This window comes from Chionomys nivalis, chromosome 2 (assembly GCF_950005125.1).
Source record: "Chionomys nivalis chromosome 2, mChiNiv1.1, whole genome shotgun sequence".
NCBI lineage: Eukaryota > Metazoa > Chordata > Mammalia > Rodentia > Cricetidae > Chionomys > Chionomys nivalis.
In genome coordinates, this window is record NC_080087.1 from 12,298,561 (window position 1) to 12,311,887 (window position 13,327).

At 48.4% G+C, this 13,327-nt stretch overlaps 1 protein-coding gene across 8 annotated transcripts in view; it reads right to left on the reverse strand.

The window, feature by feature from the left end:
* The window catches only part of Synj2 (synaptojanin 2), a 101,617-nt gene that overhangs the window by 41,306 nt on the left and 46,984 nt on the right, over window positions 1–13,327 (reverse strand). For 7 of the 8 annotated variants that reach the window (XM_057751120.1, XM_057751103.1, XM_057751111.1 and 4 more), the window contains exons 4-5: window positions 11,560–11,785; window positions 4,045–4,128 (exon numbers count right to left, since the gene is read on the reverse strand). In XM_057751120.1, coding sequence (XP_057607103.1) covers window positions 4,045–4,128; window positions 11,560–11,785 — 310 coding nt within the window. The remainder of the gene's footprint in view (window positions 1–4,044; window positions 4,129–11,559; window positions 11,786–13,327) is intronic. The other variant, XM_057751137.1, reaches the window with a different exon arrangement.

The following is a 13,327-nucleotide window of genomic DNA, read 5'->3' on the forward strand; positions in this document are numbered from 1 at the left end:
GGCTTAATAGAGTAAAGTAGGAAATCAGAACAGAGGGAGAGCGAGAGCGCGAGAGAGCGAGAGAGAGCGAGAGAGAGAAAGAGAGAGAGAGAGAGCAAGCATGTGGAGTCAAAGAGAGACGCTGTGTAGTCACTGAAGGAGACAGATGCTGAACAGAACCTTACTGGTAGGTCACAACCACACGGAAATAAACAGAATAATAGAAATGGGTTATTTTAAGATGTAAGGGCTAGCTAGAATACACTTAAGCTATTGGCCAAACAGTGTTTAAATTAATACAGTTTCTGTGTGATTATTTCATGTCTGGACAGCCGGGAAATGAATGAGCAATCTCCACCTACATATTGTGATTTTTAATCTTCTCTATAACCCCACGAGGGCAAGTATTTCCTAATCTTACTTTATAGAACAGTAAACTATGGTTTAGCAAAGAAAACAATTTCTTCAAAACACAGTTGTTACCATGTGGGATGCACAGATCTTTCTGGCTTCACAGCTTACCCTCTGAATTCCTATGAGAGGTGGATGACCTGGCAACCTTGGTTGCTCCAGGGATTGGGGCAAACATGCGGCTGTTTTCTATCGGGCTTACCAACCCACGGCACCCATTACATGGGCTAATTTGGCCTTGACTTTCGTTCATTTCAACTTGGAGGACTTCCCCTTCACTCACTCACGCCAGGACCGTCTGTGCCATACACTGTCTCGTTTCCCTGTGGAGGAATGGGACTAGCACACAAAGAGGCGCCAGCACCACCACATTCCCAAGAACCCGAGAAGCAGACTTTGAGAGAGAAGAGATGGACGCGGACGAGATGCCCTAATCTACTCTGCATCTTTCTTCCGTTTGGTTCCATCATGTGAACTTCACAGACCGGACTCACATGTGGCAGACACATGTCTGCGCTAGTTGCAGGGATGGGATCTTGACGCTGCAACAGGAGTAATCTCCCCCAGATAAATAAAATTATGCATACATCCCATCATAGGCTCTGCCAGAAGAGCTTGAGTTTTAAGGGTGAAGTTCTCGCTGGGGTTATTATAAACTGGACAGCTACCGGCATGGGGCAGACAAATTATTAAAAGTGTACGGTGCCCGGTAGACTAGAGATCTAGGAGTCCGTGCTGAGGGACATCATGCCCATGACTCTTTGCAGACGAAGCATCATGGCCCAGCCTTGTCGTTCCCAACTCTTCTCCTCATCCCTTGCAGGGCTCATATCCCTAGGACAGCACCCCCACCCCCGCCAAGAAAGCACTGAATTGCAACTCAGAATATACACCCTTCCTCAGCACATCTGGGGATGTTTCATCCTACCTAAGCAGGAAGAAAGGGCAAAATTGGAAATGAAAAAAAGACCTGGGAAACTGTAATCACGATATATTGTATGAGAACAGAAAGTATTTTTAATAAAAGTGTGTGTGGAGGGGGAGACATGCAGAACCTATGTTAGCCTGATAGTTGCTACTGAATGTAGACCCCTTGTAGAGCTGCCCACACCTCTCTGGAGATGATATTCTCTCTTTTTGATGATAGATGACATTTAGAGTATAAATACAGGTATTAGATCCCAAAAATAGCAAATCCCAAATAAGACTATGAATGCTAGCCTTTTAACCTGTGTCTAAGACACCATGAGGCTTTGCCAAAGGACGAGTGTCAGGAATCTAAAAGGGTAGGGGAACTGCCTTGATCCTGCCCATGTCCATCTGAGACACAGCCATACCATGACTACACAGGCTGTGTCAGCAACACTGGAGACCAAGTTCATTTATACAGGTAGAAGATCAATAGGCTATGTCTCGTGTTTTAGATGAAGGAGACCAGAACATTGAGAGGCTTAGCAATCAGACAAAAGACCCTCAAAAGAGCAGGAACACATTGGAGAGGACAGAACCCTAAACTACACAAGAGCTACAAGAGAACCTTAGAAGAAAAGAGAGACTTGCTCCCAGCATCCCTGAATGTCCCAGAGAGACAGGCAGATAGACAGTGGTCTGGTACAAGGAAGATTTTTCTAATCATCAGGACCCCCATTGGACCTAGAACATAGCCTCTCTCTCAGAGGTCCAGGAGAAGGGATCCTTCTAGAGCTGGGAGGCTGAGACAAATTTCAAAGTCCTTTCAATGTTCTAAGGCGGTCATGATCAATCTTTGGGTTTCTGATAAGTTTTGCATGAATATAATGCAGCCTCCCAGATTCCTCTGTATCCCGAGTTCACTTGATCTTTGGGATTCCTCAAACAGAGCTCAAAGGAACCCACATCTGGAGAAAAACACATTTCAAGCACCTTCAAACATCCTGGGCCATAAGGAGCTTTCTCAGGAAATGCAAGTTCTGGAGATAGATGGGGTGGGGACCTTCAAACATCCTGGGCCATAAGGAGCTTTCTCAGGAAATGCAAGTTCTGGAGATAGATGGAGTGGGGCTGCAGGTCGGCAGGGCCTTCTGCTTCAGTCCTGACTCCCAGTTCTGACTCTATAGAGATGGGGCAGGCTGGGGGATCCCGTGGCTTGAGTTGGAGCTGGGAAGAGGGTGATGGCCGGTGGCATGAGTGTCCTAGCAGTGGTGACACACCTCCAAGTTTGAGGCAGGGGTGTGGCTCAATGGTAGAGTTCCTGCCTAGTCTGCAGGGGCCCTGGATTTGATTAGCACTAGTAAAAAACAAAACAGTTATTCTAAACTGAGAATGCAGAGCTTGTTACATACTCTATAAATGCTAAGATTCACTGGCCTGTATACTTTAAATATGGAGTTTCTACTAGGAAACACCAGAGAGGTGTTTAAAACACAACAAGACCTCTAGGAGCTTGGGCATGGTGGTACAGGTCTGTAATCCTCACACTTGTTAGGCAGAGGCAGAAAGACTGCCACAAGTTCAAGGCTAGCCTAGGCGAGACGAAAACGGCAACAACAGCAAGGAAAGACCCTTGGAAGGCCTCCAGGGGAACTTTCTCCTCACAAGCAAACCCAACCTCAAGCATTCTTCTGCCTCTCAGTGCCACTGGGCATCTTCATTCACCTAGAAAACGGAATATCAACAAATCCTCACCCCTGCCCCAGAACTCATAACCTGAATGAGACGCTTCATCCATCCATCTTACTCTAAGGGCTGACAGCGATGTGACCAGTGCTGTCAGCATGACACAATGTATTGGCAGCCCTGGGGACAAGTCCAGGCTGGGTTAAGAAGCTGAGCCCAAGACCGGGCACTGTGAGCCCTGTTGTGTCAATCATTCCTGAGAACCTGGCACCAGCGCTTTTGGCCTCTTGGGCTGCTGGCTGAGCATCCAAACCTCATACCACAAGAGCCCTTGGTAAGAGAAGCCGAAGACTGAAGACCCAGGGAGAAGCTTTCTCGGGCACTTTGGCCATGCAAGGCAGAACCGACGGAGCAAGGAGAGGGAGGAACCTCCATTCCACTCTCCCCAGATGCACCGTGTCAGAACCCACTTGAGGGAGCAGCGTGACTTTCAGTGACAACAGCTGTGTCCTTGGACCATGTCCCCAGTCCCTGAACTCTTCTCGGGACGCAGAAGCCGAATCCCCCTGGCACTGCCCAACGCTGTACTTTGCATGGCGTTAGGTATTTTTAGAAATCACGGGAAAGCTCAGCAATCCTCACGTGGCCCCACACAAGCACCGCAGAGCACCAGACCCATGATGTGGCCACCAAGGGTCCAGCAGACCCTCTGGAGCCTTCCAGAGGATTCCCAGCTGCCAGATATGTTATCAAAACGCTCAGCTTAGGGTCCCATTGAAGCCAATCCCACCCAAGCCCTCTCTGGTTCGCCTCCTCGGAAGATCCCTCACTGAACAACGTAAACAGCTAATATATACACGGTCTTCAGACCATGGACTACACCCAGTGTACCTGTGAATCTCTCTCTTTCTCTTCACAGTTTAGCTCAACACAGCTGGGCCAAGGAACAAGACCATAAACGGCACCAGGAAAGAAACGTTTAAAGAAACAAACTCCAGCTACTCAAAGAGACCAGCCGTGCACGGACACCGTGGAAAGTCTTCTGTGCAAATTACCTACCTGAAGCCCCGGCTGCTCCCAGAACAGCGGAACAGAGCCTCGGATCTGGACAAAGGACGATACTCCATCATCCATGTAAATTGTCTGCGGCACAAGGAGACAGAAAGAGAAAGGGACTCTTCAATGAAACTGAACGTCCTGGTTTGTAACGGGATCCGGTGCCTGTGACCTGACACCAGCCTGGAGGATAGTCGGTGGACTTCGGTGCCCTCTGCTCTCTCACCTGGCAGGACTGGAGCTGCTCCGACGTCACCCACCAGACAGTAAGGTATGGGGCTATTGCCTGACCTCTGAGGAGGGGTCTGTGCTCTGACCTGCATGTGCAGGAGTCCAGGACACACCCTTACCTAATGACCTAGCACGCATTTCCTGCTTTACAACCAGAAGCAGCTGTGCTGGGGGTTTAGCTAAGACCTTTCCAGAGGGCTCTGTTTTACCTACTCGGTAACTAAGGTGCTATTGATAAAGGACTGACCCGAATAAATCGGCTCTACTGAAGATGCCACTGGTTACCATCATGGCACAGGCCAAGGCTCAATGTGAACTTGTCTGCGGCCTCAGCCCTGCGCCACTGTGTTTTCAAACATGCCACCAACTAACACACACACACAATAGCTTTTTACAATACACAGCCCCCCCACCCCGTAGAAATAAATGCTGCTTAAATTCCTGGTAATAGCCCCTGCTCACCAGTTTTGTAGTAGCCTACCTGCTTCCAATGATAGAGGAGCCAATGCGAGTTTAAAGGATACAAACAATAAAGTCCCGAGCAGGCCCTGGGGGTGGCTGCAGTGGTTATCAGATGGTGGCCTTTATCTGTGCAACCCTACCCAGGCCTGGCAAGGCCACCATGGGCGCCGCCGTGAGTCCTTTCCATTGCTCTTACAGGGTAGCTTTCCACACAGGCTAGATCATGCTCAGATGGCATATGCATTAGTGATTCCTCAGGGGGAGGGGGCTGGACAGTGAGCCTTGAGGTTCTCTGGACGACAGGCATGCCATGAGCCTGGTATCTAGGCTATAAACGTAATTCTAGCCTTAGTCTCCAGAGGAAAATACACTAGGTTGTCTGTTTCTCGGTACTGGCTGCCAGCGAATGTGTTATCTCTATTATTCTGTTTGCCCCACTGCAGGAAAGCTTGCCCCCACGAGATCAAAGACACAAGACCAACTGTCCCTGACAAAGAAACCGAGTTAGCTAACATGAAGACAACCATTTACAAGGCCAGAATCTGACCTAAGCTAAGGACGCTCAACGCTTTTCTCTGATGATCTTGGACTTTATACACTACATTCTGCCTCGGCCTGGGTCCCTCTGAGCTCAGTGCTGGAGGCTGTGCTTGGGACCCCTTCTCTCTTTCTCCCCATAAAAATCATCTGTATGTGTCCCCTGCCCCACCACCCCATCATCCAGTGTATAACCCAGTAACCGGCACAATGTTGTTCCATGGGGCTTCTATGCGGGGGAGAGAATAGCCTCAACACCCACAGGGCTGCCTCCTCCCACGGGTGCCATTTCCACAGGGTCTCTGGAGAGGCCCATGTGCCCAGCAGTGTGGCCTAGGCACCTTATTGAAATGACTTTATCCTGCCTCCCTTTCTAAATGGATTGTCACTTGGTACCCCGAGAGTAAATTTAGGTACATTCTCTCCCAGCCTAGAGTGGTCACTTGGAAAACGTCACTGCTGTGTGTGGATGATGAGGCCATTCAGAGCCAGGAAGGCTGAGCAGGGATGCATATAAGGGCAGGGAGGGCCAGGCTGCAGGAAGTGGGGGGGGGGCAAATATGGACAAGATAGGGAAGGAGATTAGGGAGAGCCCCAGAAGATGAACAGGAACCCCAGTGCCGATGCCATGGGGGGCCTGGTACTGTGCAGCCAGGAGGGCCACCCCAAGCAGCTTCTTTTGTGGAGGGCTGAGAATGGAGAGCTTCACGTGAAAGGCTCTTCCAGGATTCTACTTCCAGATGCAGTATTTACAAACCCATGCCTCCGAGCCGGGCGGTGGTGGTGCACGCCTTTAATCCCAGCACTTGGGAGGCAGAGGCAGGTGGATCTCTGTGAGTTCAAGACCAGCCTGGTCTACAAGAGCTAGTTCCAGGTCAGGCTCCAAAACCACAGAGAAACCCTGTCTTAAAAAACCAAAAAAAAAAAAAAAAAAAACCAAAAAAACCCCAAACCCATGCTTCCCCACTGGCACCCTCAGGAGAACACAGTCACCCTAAGCTCCCTCTGTTCGGTGATGGCCTGCTTGTCAAGAGCCAAATATTTATCATGCACCCTTTTGCTGACAGGCTGAGGGATTGAGCTTTGTTTTTCTGCAAAGTTGAGTCACTGCTGCAGATGGAGCCAACTGGGTATGACTCACAGCCGAGCTGGAAAAAAAAGAAAAGCCCAGACTTCCTCCCAGAAGCCAGAGAAGGCATCTACCACACGGACACACAGTATGTATGCATCTACATGTGTATACATGCCATATAAACATACATACATATATACCCACAAGTATATAGCATACATAACAAATACACCATGCATATACATGAATGTACAAGCATCACACAAGCACACACTGTATGGGACATAAAACATACAACATATATAACATATGCACGCACACACCACACAGATGCATGAACACAGAACGTTTGTATAGACATGTGCATGTGGACACAAACTTGTACACACACACAACACACACACACACAAACTGTTTACAAGAACTCCACTTATTCCTCAGGAAAATGTTAATGCAAGTCAAAAGTAGAAATCCTACAAGTAGGGCTCACTCTCCTGCTCCGAGTGTGTGTGTGTGTGTGCACATGCATGAGTACTCTCAAGCGTACGTGAAGATGTCAGAGGACAACTTGCAGGAATCATTTCTCACCTTCTACCACAGTGATTCTCAACCTTCCTAATGCTGTGACCTTTTAGCACAGTTCATGTTGTGGTGATCCCCAACCATAAAACTATTTTTGCTGCAAGTTCATTTCTATAATTTTACCATTATTATGAGTTGTAATATAAATATCTGTGCTTCCTGATGGCCTTAGGTGAACCCTGTGAAAAGGTCAGTCCTTTTACTCCCTAAAGGGGTCATGACCACTGGCTGAGAACCCCTGTTCTACCATATGGATTCTGGGGTTTGAACTCAGGTTGTCAGGCTTGGTGGCAAGTATCTTTACCTACTGAGCCATCTATCTGGCTTGTCACTCTTCTCTCTGTGGTTCCCCTATTTGTTTGGCGAATAATGCCTGTGTCAAGCGTCTGAGTAACATCTGCAGGACTTCACCTAAGACTGTAGCTTTGCTATGTTCTAGCAGGGTCAGACCAACAGCAAACAGGGTACCAGTACCAGATTGGCACTCTCCCACTAAGCTCCCTTGCCTGCTGGGGCATGGTACTGACGTCATCAATTGCTGCTTACACCGTTGGTGAGTGACCAGATCCACAGCCTGCCACTTCTTTATTGACAGGTGAAAGAGCCAGTAACACATTTCCTGGCTGGAGGCGGACCCACTTTGAACTGTTTTGACATTAAGGCCTCCAAGCACAGTGTATTATCTGTCCTATTTACCAAAAGTAGTGCCACAGGGCTCAGACTCCAGGGCGCATTTTGAGCTGCCCCATCTAACCAGGCTCCAATGGAATCACCACAGTCCTCAGTGGGTGAACCTCTCCCAGGCCACGGTGCAGGTTCTATTGCTCATTGCCCAGTGCACCTCTTACTTCTCCCGGGCTCAGCAGATGTTACAGGCCACAGCTGTGGCACCCTCAACCTGGCTCCAGTCTCCTGTGGTCATCAGAAGCACCTCCATCAGCGGGTGACCATGAGGAGCCTTTGCTAGGGAAGCACCTCCAGGAGGGAGGAGGCCTTCCTGTTTTACTTCTGTTGTGCGCGCACACACACACACACACACACCTGCATGCCAGGGCAGGGGCAGGAGGTATCCTATGCTACTGTAGGCCTGAACCCCACTTGGGTATGGTAAAATGATGGGAAGAAGAGGTCCCACAATGGGCACTCAGGGGCTAAGAGGCCCACAAGCAGACCCTGCTGAAAAGCCAATAGCTCGTTTCTCAGTTGCCATTGGCCCATCCCAGAGGTCATTTCCCAGTTTCATGCAGTTAGACTGCCCTGGGGTTCTGGCAGCTTGAGCCAGCCTGGGTTCCTGTGCCCCATGTGGCCTGTCTGCCAGAAGCAGCTTCAAATGCACGTGTTGAGCCAAGCCTAGCTCTGGGTTTAAGATCATAGTCCTCATGTCAGTTATGTGGGGTTGAGTTACACCCTCTCAGCTGCCAGTTGTTCTGGCCGGACAGCAGATGGTAGTGTCTGTCCGTGAACAGCCCCTGCTACAGGGAGTGAGGTCAAGTGAGTTTAGACAGATGCCAGCGTGGCCAGAGGAGGAAAAGGGAATTAAAACACAACACAACTCATACACACACACACACACACACACACACGAGAAGACCACAAAGGCTTATGGGAGTCAAGAAATCCCTCCTCCCACCCCAGGAAATCAGGAAGCAGCAAGCCCCCATGGCTTGACCCTCTTTTTTTTTTTTTTTTTTATTGAAAAAAAATTTTCCGCCTCCTCCCCGCCTCCCATTTCCCTCCCCCTCCTCCCGCCCCTCCCCCCTCCCCCCAGGCTTGACCCTCTTAAAAGCATATTAAAACTTAATCCCCATCATCAAACGGTGATTAGCACTCTGCCTTCACGGATTGATTAATCCACTCCTTCAATTAATGGGTTACCGAGTTATTTTAGGAATTGGTTTTCACATTAAAAATCATGTTGACTAGGTTTCCTGTGTGCTGCTTGTCACTCATACGGTGCCCTGTCTCTCAGGATGCTTCAGCAAAGTCCGCACCAGATGTGGGCCCTCGACCATAGACCAGAACTGCGGACCAAAACAAATCTCTTTTCTTTATAGCATACCCAGGATGTGGTATTGTGTTAAGGCGGCAGAAAACGGACCGAGACCAGCTCTACATATCCCTGGAAGTATGGCTAGCCCGTTCTCAACTCTAAGGCCCAGTTGAGTGGGGCTGCCCCAAGGTGGAGACTTAGTAGATACACGGCAGGGTCCTCAATCTTGAGTAGTAACAAGTAACATGTGATAAGGGGACAGATGAGTCACCAGGTGCCCTAAACGGCGTAACCAGAGCAAAAGCCCCAGCCAGAGCCTGTGGAAATGCTGGCTTTACTTAGAAAGGCAAAGATCACAGGATTTCCCCTGCAATCAAAGCACTGCCCTTAAGAGGAGGTTTATGCCCCAGTGTTTATGGGTTCAGCTGTGCCCCTTCCAGAAACAGTATGATACATGTTAAAGTCCTAGGCTCCGGGACTTCCAGCTGTGACCTTGTTTGGTTAGAGGACTTTGGTGAATGTAACTGGATAACTGAGACCACCCCGGGGGTGGCTGAGCCCTTTGATCCAGTGTGACTGTGACTGGAAGATGCTTCTGGGAGCCACTCACACGGGACCACAGAAGCTGGAAGAGTCAAGAATGGATCCTCCCGAGGAATTTTCAAGAGACTATGGACCTACCTGACCTTGATTTTAGCCAGCCAGCCTCCAGAACTGTGAGAACAAATGCCTGTTGTCTCAACCACTGAGTGTGTGGCACTTCATTACCCAGGAAACTCACGGGGTGCCCTCTCCACTGTTCTATCTTATAGGACAGGGCAGTTGTTCCCCTGCCCTCTCTAATGTCCCATCTTAAAGGACAGGGCAGTTGTTCCCCTAAAGATGTATTTTATAAGATACAGTAAGAAACCACAGTGTTTCTAAGCTGGCTGAAAGCTAAACATTTGGGGACTTCCACCACCAGGACCAAATAAGTGGCCCTCTTCCCTCTGAGTGGGTGGGAAAAAAAATGCTGGGCTCAGGATGTCCTCTCGACCAAAGATGATCTCTGACCAGTTCCGGTACCAAGTTCAAACCCTGTGCGTGCCAATCCCTAACAACACAGCTTTCTACCTGGATACCAGATAAAAATAAAGGGGATGAGGCAAAGAAGGTGGACACAAGAACCTTGGGGGTCATTGTCACTGAGAAGACATGAACAAGAAAAAAGAAAATGGCTTCCACGGCGGAGCATGTATTCTTTCTTCATCCAATCATTATTTAATAAAGCCTTGCCAACACTCAGAAGGCCAAGGCACTGTTCCCCAAGGTCGTAACTATACCCACAGATCTTTTGAGGGCTCCTGCTCCAACTTCCCTCTGACTCCACCAGGGGCCTTCACCTTTGGTGACAGTGTTTCTGCAAACTGGACCCCGACACTGGTTTGAACCATCACTGAAGGTCTGAGCACGCAGAGGTTCACGTGCGGTGGACGGTAACATCCACATCTGTGCTGAATTCACTGGTGCCCTCACAGGACACCTCTCACACCATGGCGAGCACCGCAAAGCTGTAGGAACACACAGGGGGCCTGCAGCCCAGACTGGGATCACACCTGGGCCTCCTGGGCTTTCCCTTCCTGCAGTTGATCCCACCGCTCTTCTGCAAGGTGGCACTCAGGGAGCAAGTAAGAACAAAACACAAAAAAACAGGTGCAAGACAGCGTCTTGGGGAGTGAGAACAGAAGCTAGGAAAAGAAATTAAGGAGGTATTACAGACGGCTCTCCTCCATGGGCGCTGACAGCAACTGCTCCAACACACCATCACACTCCCAGGCTCTAACAGGCTTTCAGAATAAAGTTACTGCTGATACAGATTTTTTTAAAAAGTGTCTTCCTCCATTACTCTATTGCATTCTTTATTTACCCTAAAAAGACTTCCAACTTGTATTGGTTTGTCAACTGCTCCTGGAGTAAGCGCTCCTCTCTATGGCTATGGCCCCCATGCTTGAGTCCTTCTTCTTAAAATACATTAGAAGGGGTGGGAGATGACTCAGCTGGGAAAGCATTTTCCACATAAGTCTGAAAACCTGAGTTCAATCCTGAGGTTCTATATAAACTCTAGATCCAGTGGCGCATGCTGATAATCACAGCTCTCGGTAGGCAGAGTCAGGAACATCTCTAGGACTTGACGGACAATCATTCTAGCCAAATTGGTGAGCTCTAGGTTCAGTTATAGGTTCTCAGGCACACTCACGCACACACACACACACACACACACACACACACTAAGCAAATACTATCTTTTCAGAATGAGCTGTGAATCAAAAAGACAGACCAGCCAAGTCAGAGGCAAGTTTCAAGTAATGCTCCAATTACACACATACAGGAAGATGCTCCAATTACAAACATACAGGAAGATGCTCCAATTACATACATACAGGAAGATGCTCCAATTACACACATACAGGAAGATGCTCCAATTACACACATACAGGAAGATGCTCCAATTACACACATACAGGAAGATGCTCCATTACACACACAGGAAAAAGCTATGGTCAGAAACCTGCTCACATGCATCAGGGTCTCTTCCACTCACAACAGAAAGCACACATTCGTGGGAGGCATTGACTCTGTGCCATGGATAGGCCTGGGGACTCACCTGCTCTGTCTCCACGAAGTTGGACACGTGGCCATCGTCGTTCACACCGCGGGTGAGGAAGCGAGTGCCTGCTCGTTCACAACTGATGCGAGAGATGAGGCAGGCCTTGGCCTGCTTGTGGGAAGCATACACTGTGCGGATGGTCACCAACCCACAGATGACTTTCAGCAACCAGTCACAACAGCTCACCTGGTGCTGCCTCAGGGGCACATGCAAGAGCTGGTTCCTATAAAACAGAGACCCACCTTTGGGTCACCCTACCAGACACTACAAATGCTGCACCCAGAGCCAAGTACTAAGGAGCTCCCCGTAGGTCCCATTGCTCTACTAGGCTGTTACATGCAATTTCATCCAAATGGAAACATTATGTCCTGGAAGGAAACACACTAAGCCTCAGAAGTTCTAAAGGGAGGCTCTTTAAAATTCAGAAAATTCTAAACAGAAATTCCTTAAGCTAAGGAAGTAAACAATTCACAAGTCTCAAGAAGTCCCTGAAACTTAGCAGATTTATAAGGCCTTTCCCATCTTCAGGTTATATAACCAGCAAGGACTGCTAAGGAGAGGAGAAGCTGACCTGTGACCTGCCTGCAAGTGTGCAGAGAGCTGCACATGGTTCTAGCTTTCATAAGTTCTCACCCACACTGGAGTATGTGTCCTGTAATCCAGCTGCCTTTGAGTTGTCCAGGCTTCTTTAAGTAAACTCTAACCCACACTCCTGCAAGTAACCTAAGTGAGCTCAGTGGTTCACCAGGTTGTTCTTTGGTTGTGTTATTATTCCAGGCTACTGTGAGTTCCTTAGCTAAGGTGAAGAGACATTTTGTCATGTCCCCAAGGAAGAATTATCACCCAACAGAGGCTAACAATGACTGTTCTCCAGTGGGTCCTACAGTTGGAACATATAGATTCAGAAAGTTCTGTGCTTCTGAGACTCCAGATGGCAAGGCCAGTATGATATGCGCAGGAGGAAGAGGTCAGAAGTCCTTTCCTTAAGTTACTTCCAGGTGACCTTAAGGGCCAAAGGGAACAAAACTGGAAAGGAAGCCACCCATTCAGGGACCTTAAGAAGAGCTTGTTTAGAACTACGTCTGCCATGTTCTTTATTAGAATAAAACAGTTACTCATGGGTCTGAGACCTGGCGCAATAGTTAAGAGCTTTCACTGCTCTTGCAGAGGATCCTAGTATGGTTCCCAGCACCCACATCAGAGAGCTCACAACCCCCAGTAATTCCAGATTCAGGGGACTCAACTCCCTCCCCCTCTGATCTCTGTGGGCAGCTGTACTCATGTGCATACATGCACACATAACTAAAATAACTCTTTACAAAATCACTCAAGTTTTAGTCAGCAGTAGTGGCACCTGCCTTTAATCCCAGCATTCAGAAGGCAGAGGCAGATGGATCTCTGAGTTCAAGGCCAGCCCTGTCTACAGAGCGAGTTCTAGGATAGTCAGGACTACACAGAGAAAATCATCTCTAAAACATTAAACGAACATTACTCATGTTTCGATTAAGTAATAATACTAGGCAAAGATAAGATGACATAAGACTGTATTAAATATGCATGCACTTATACACATTACCCATATGCACACATACAGAGTGAGGTGAATATAATGAAAGCACTGTAAAGAAATCCAAAATAAGTTAATAGGGATCAGATGGAAATAAAAGTTGGTCAAAGCTCGAGTATTTCTTTCCTCTCCACACCCTGCAGATTATACTGGGTTCTGCAGTCTGTGGTGATTGTAATGGTTAAAACAGGACACATC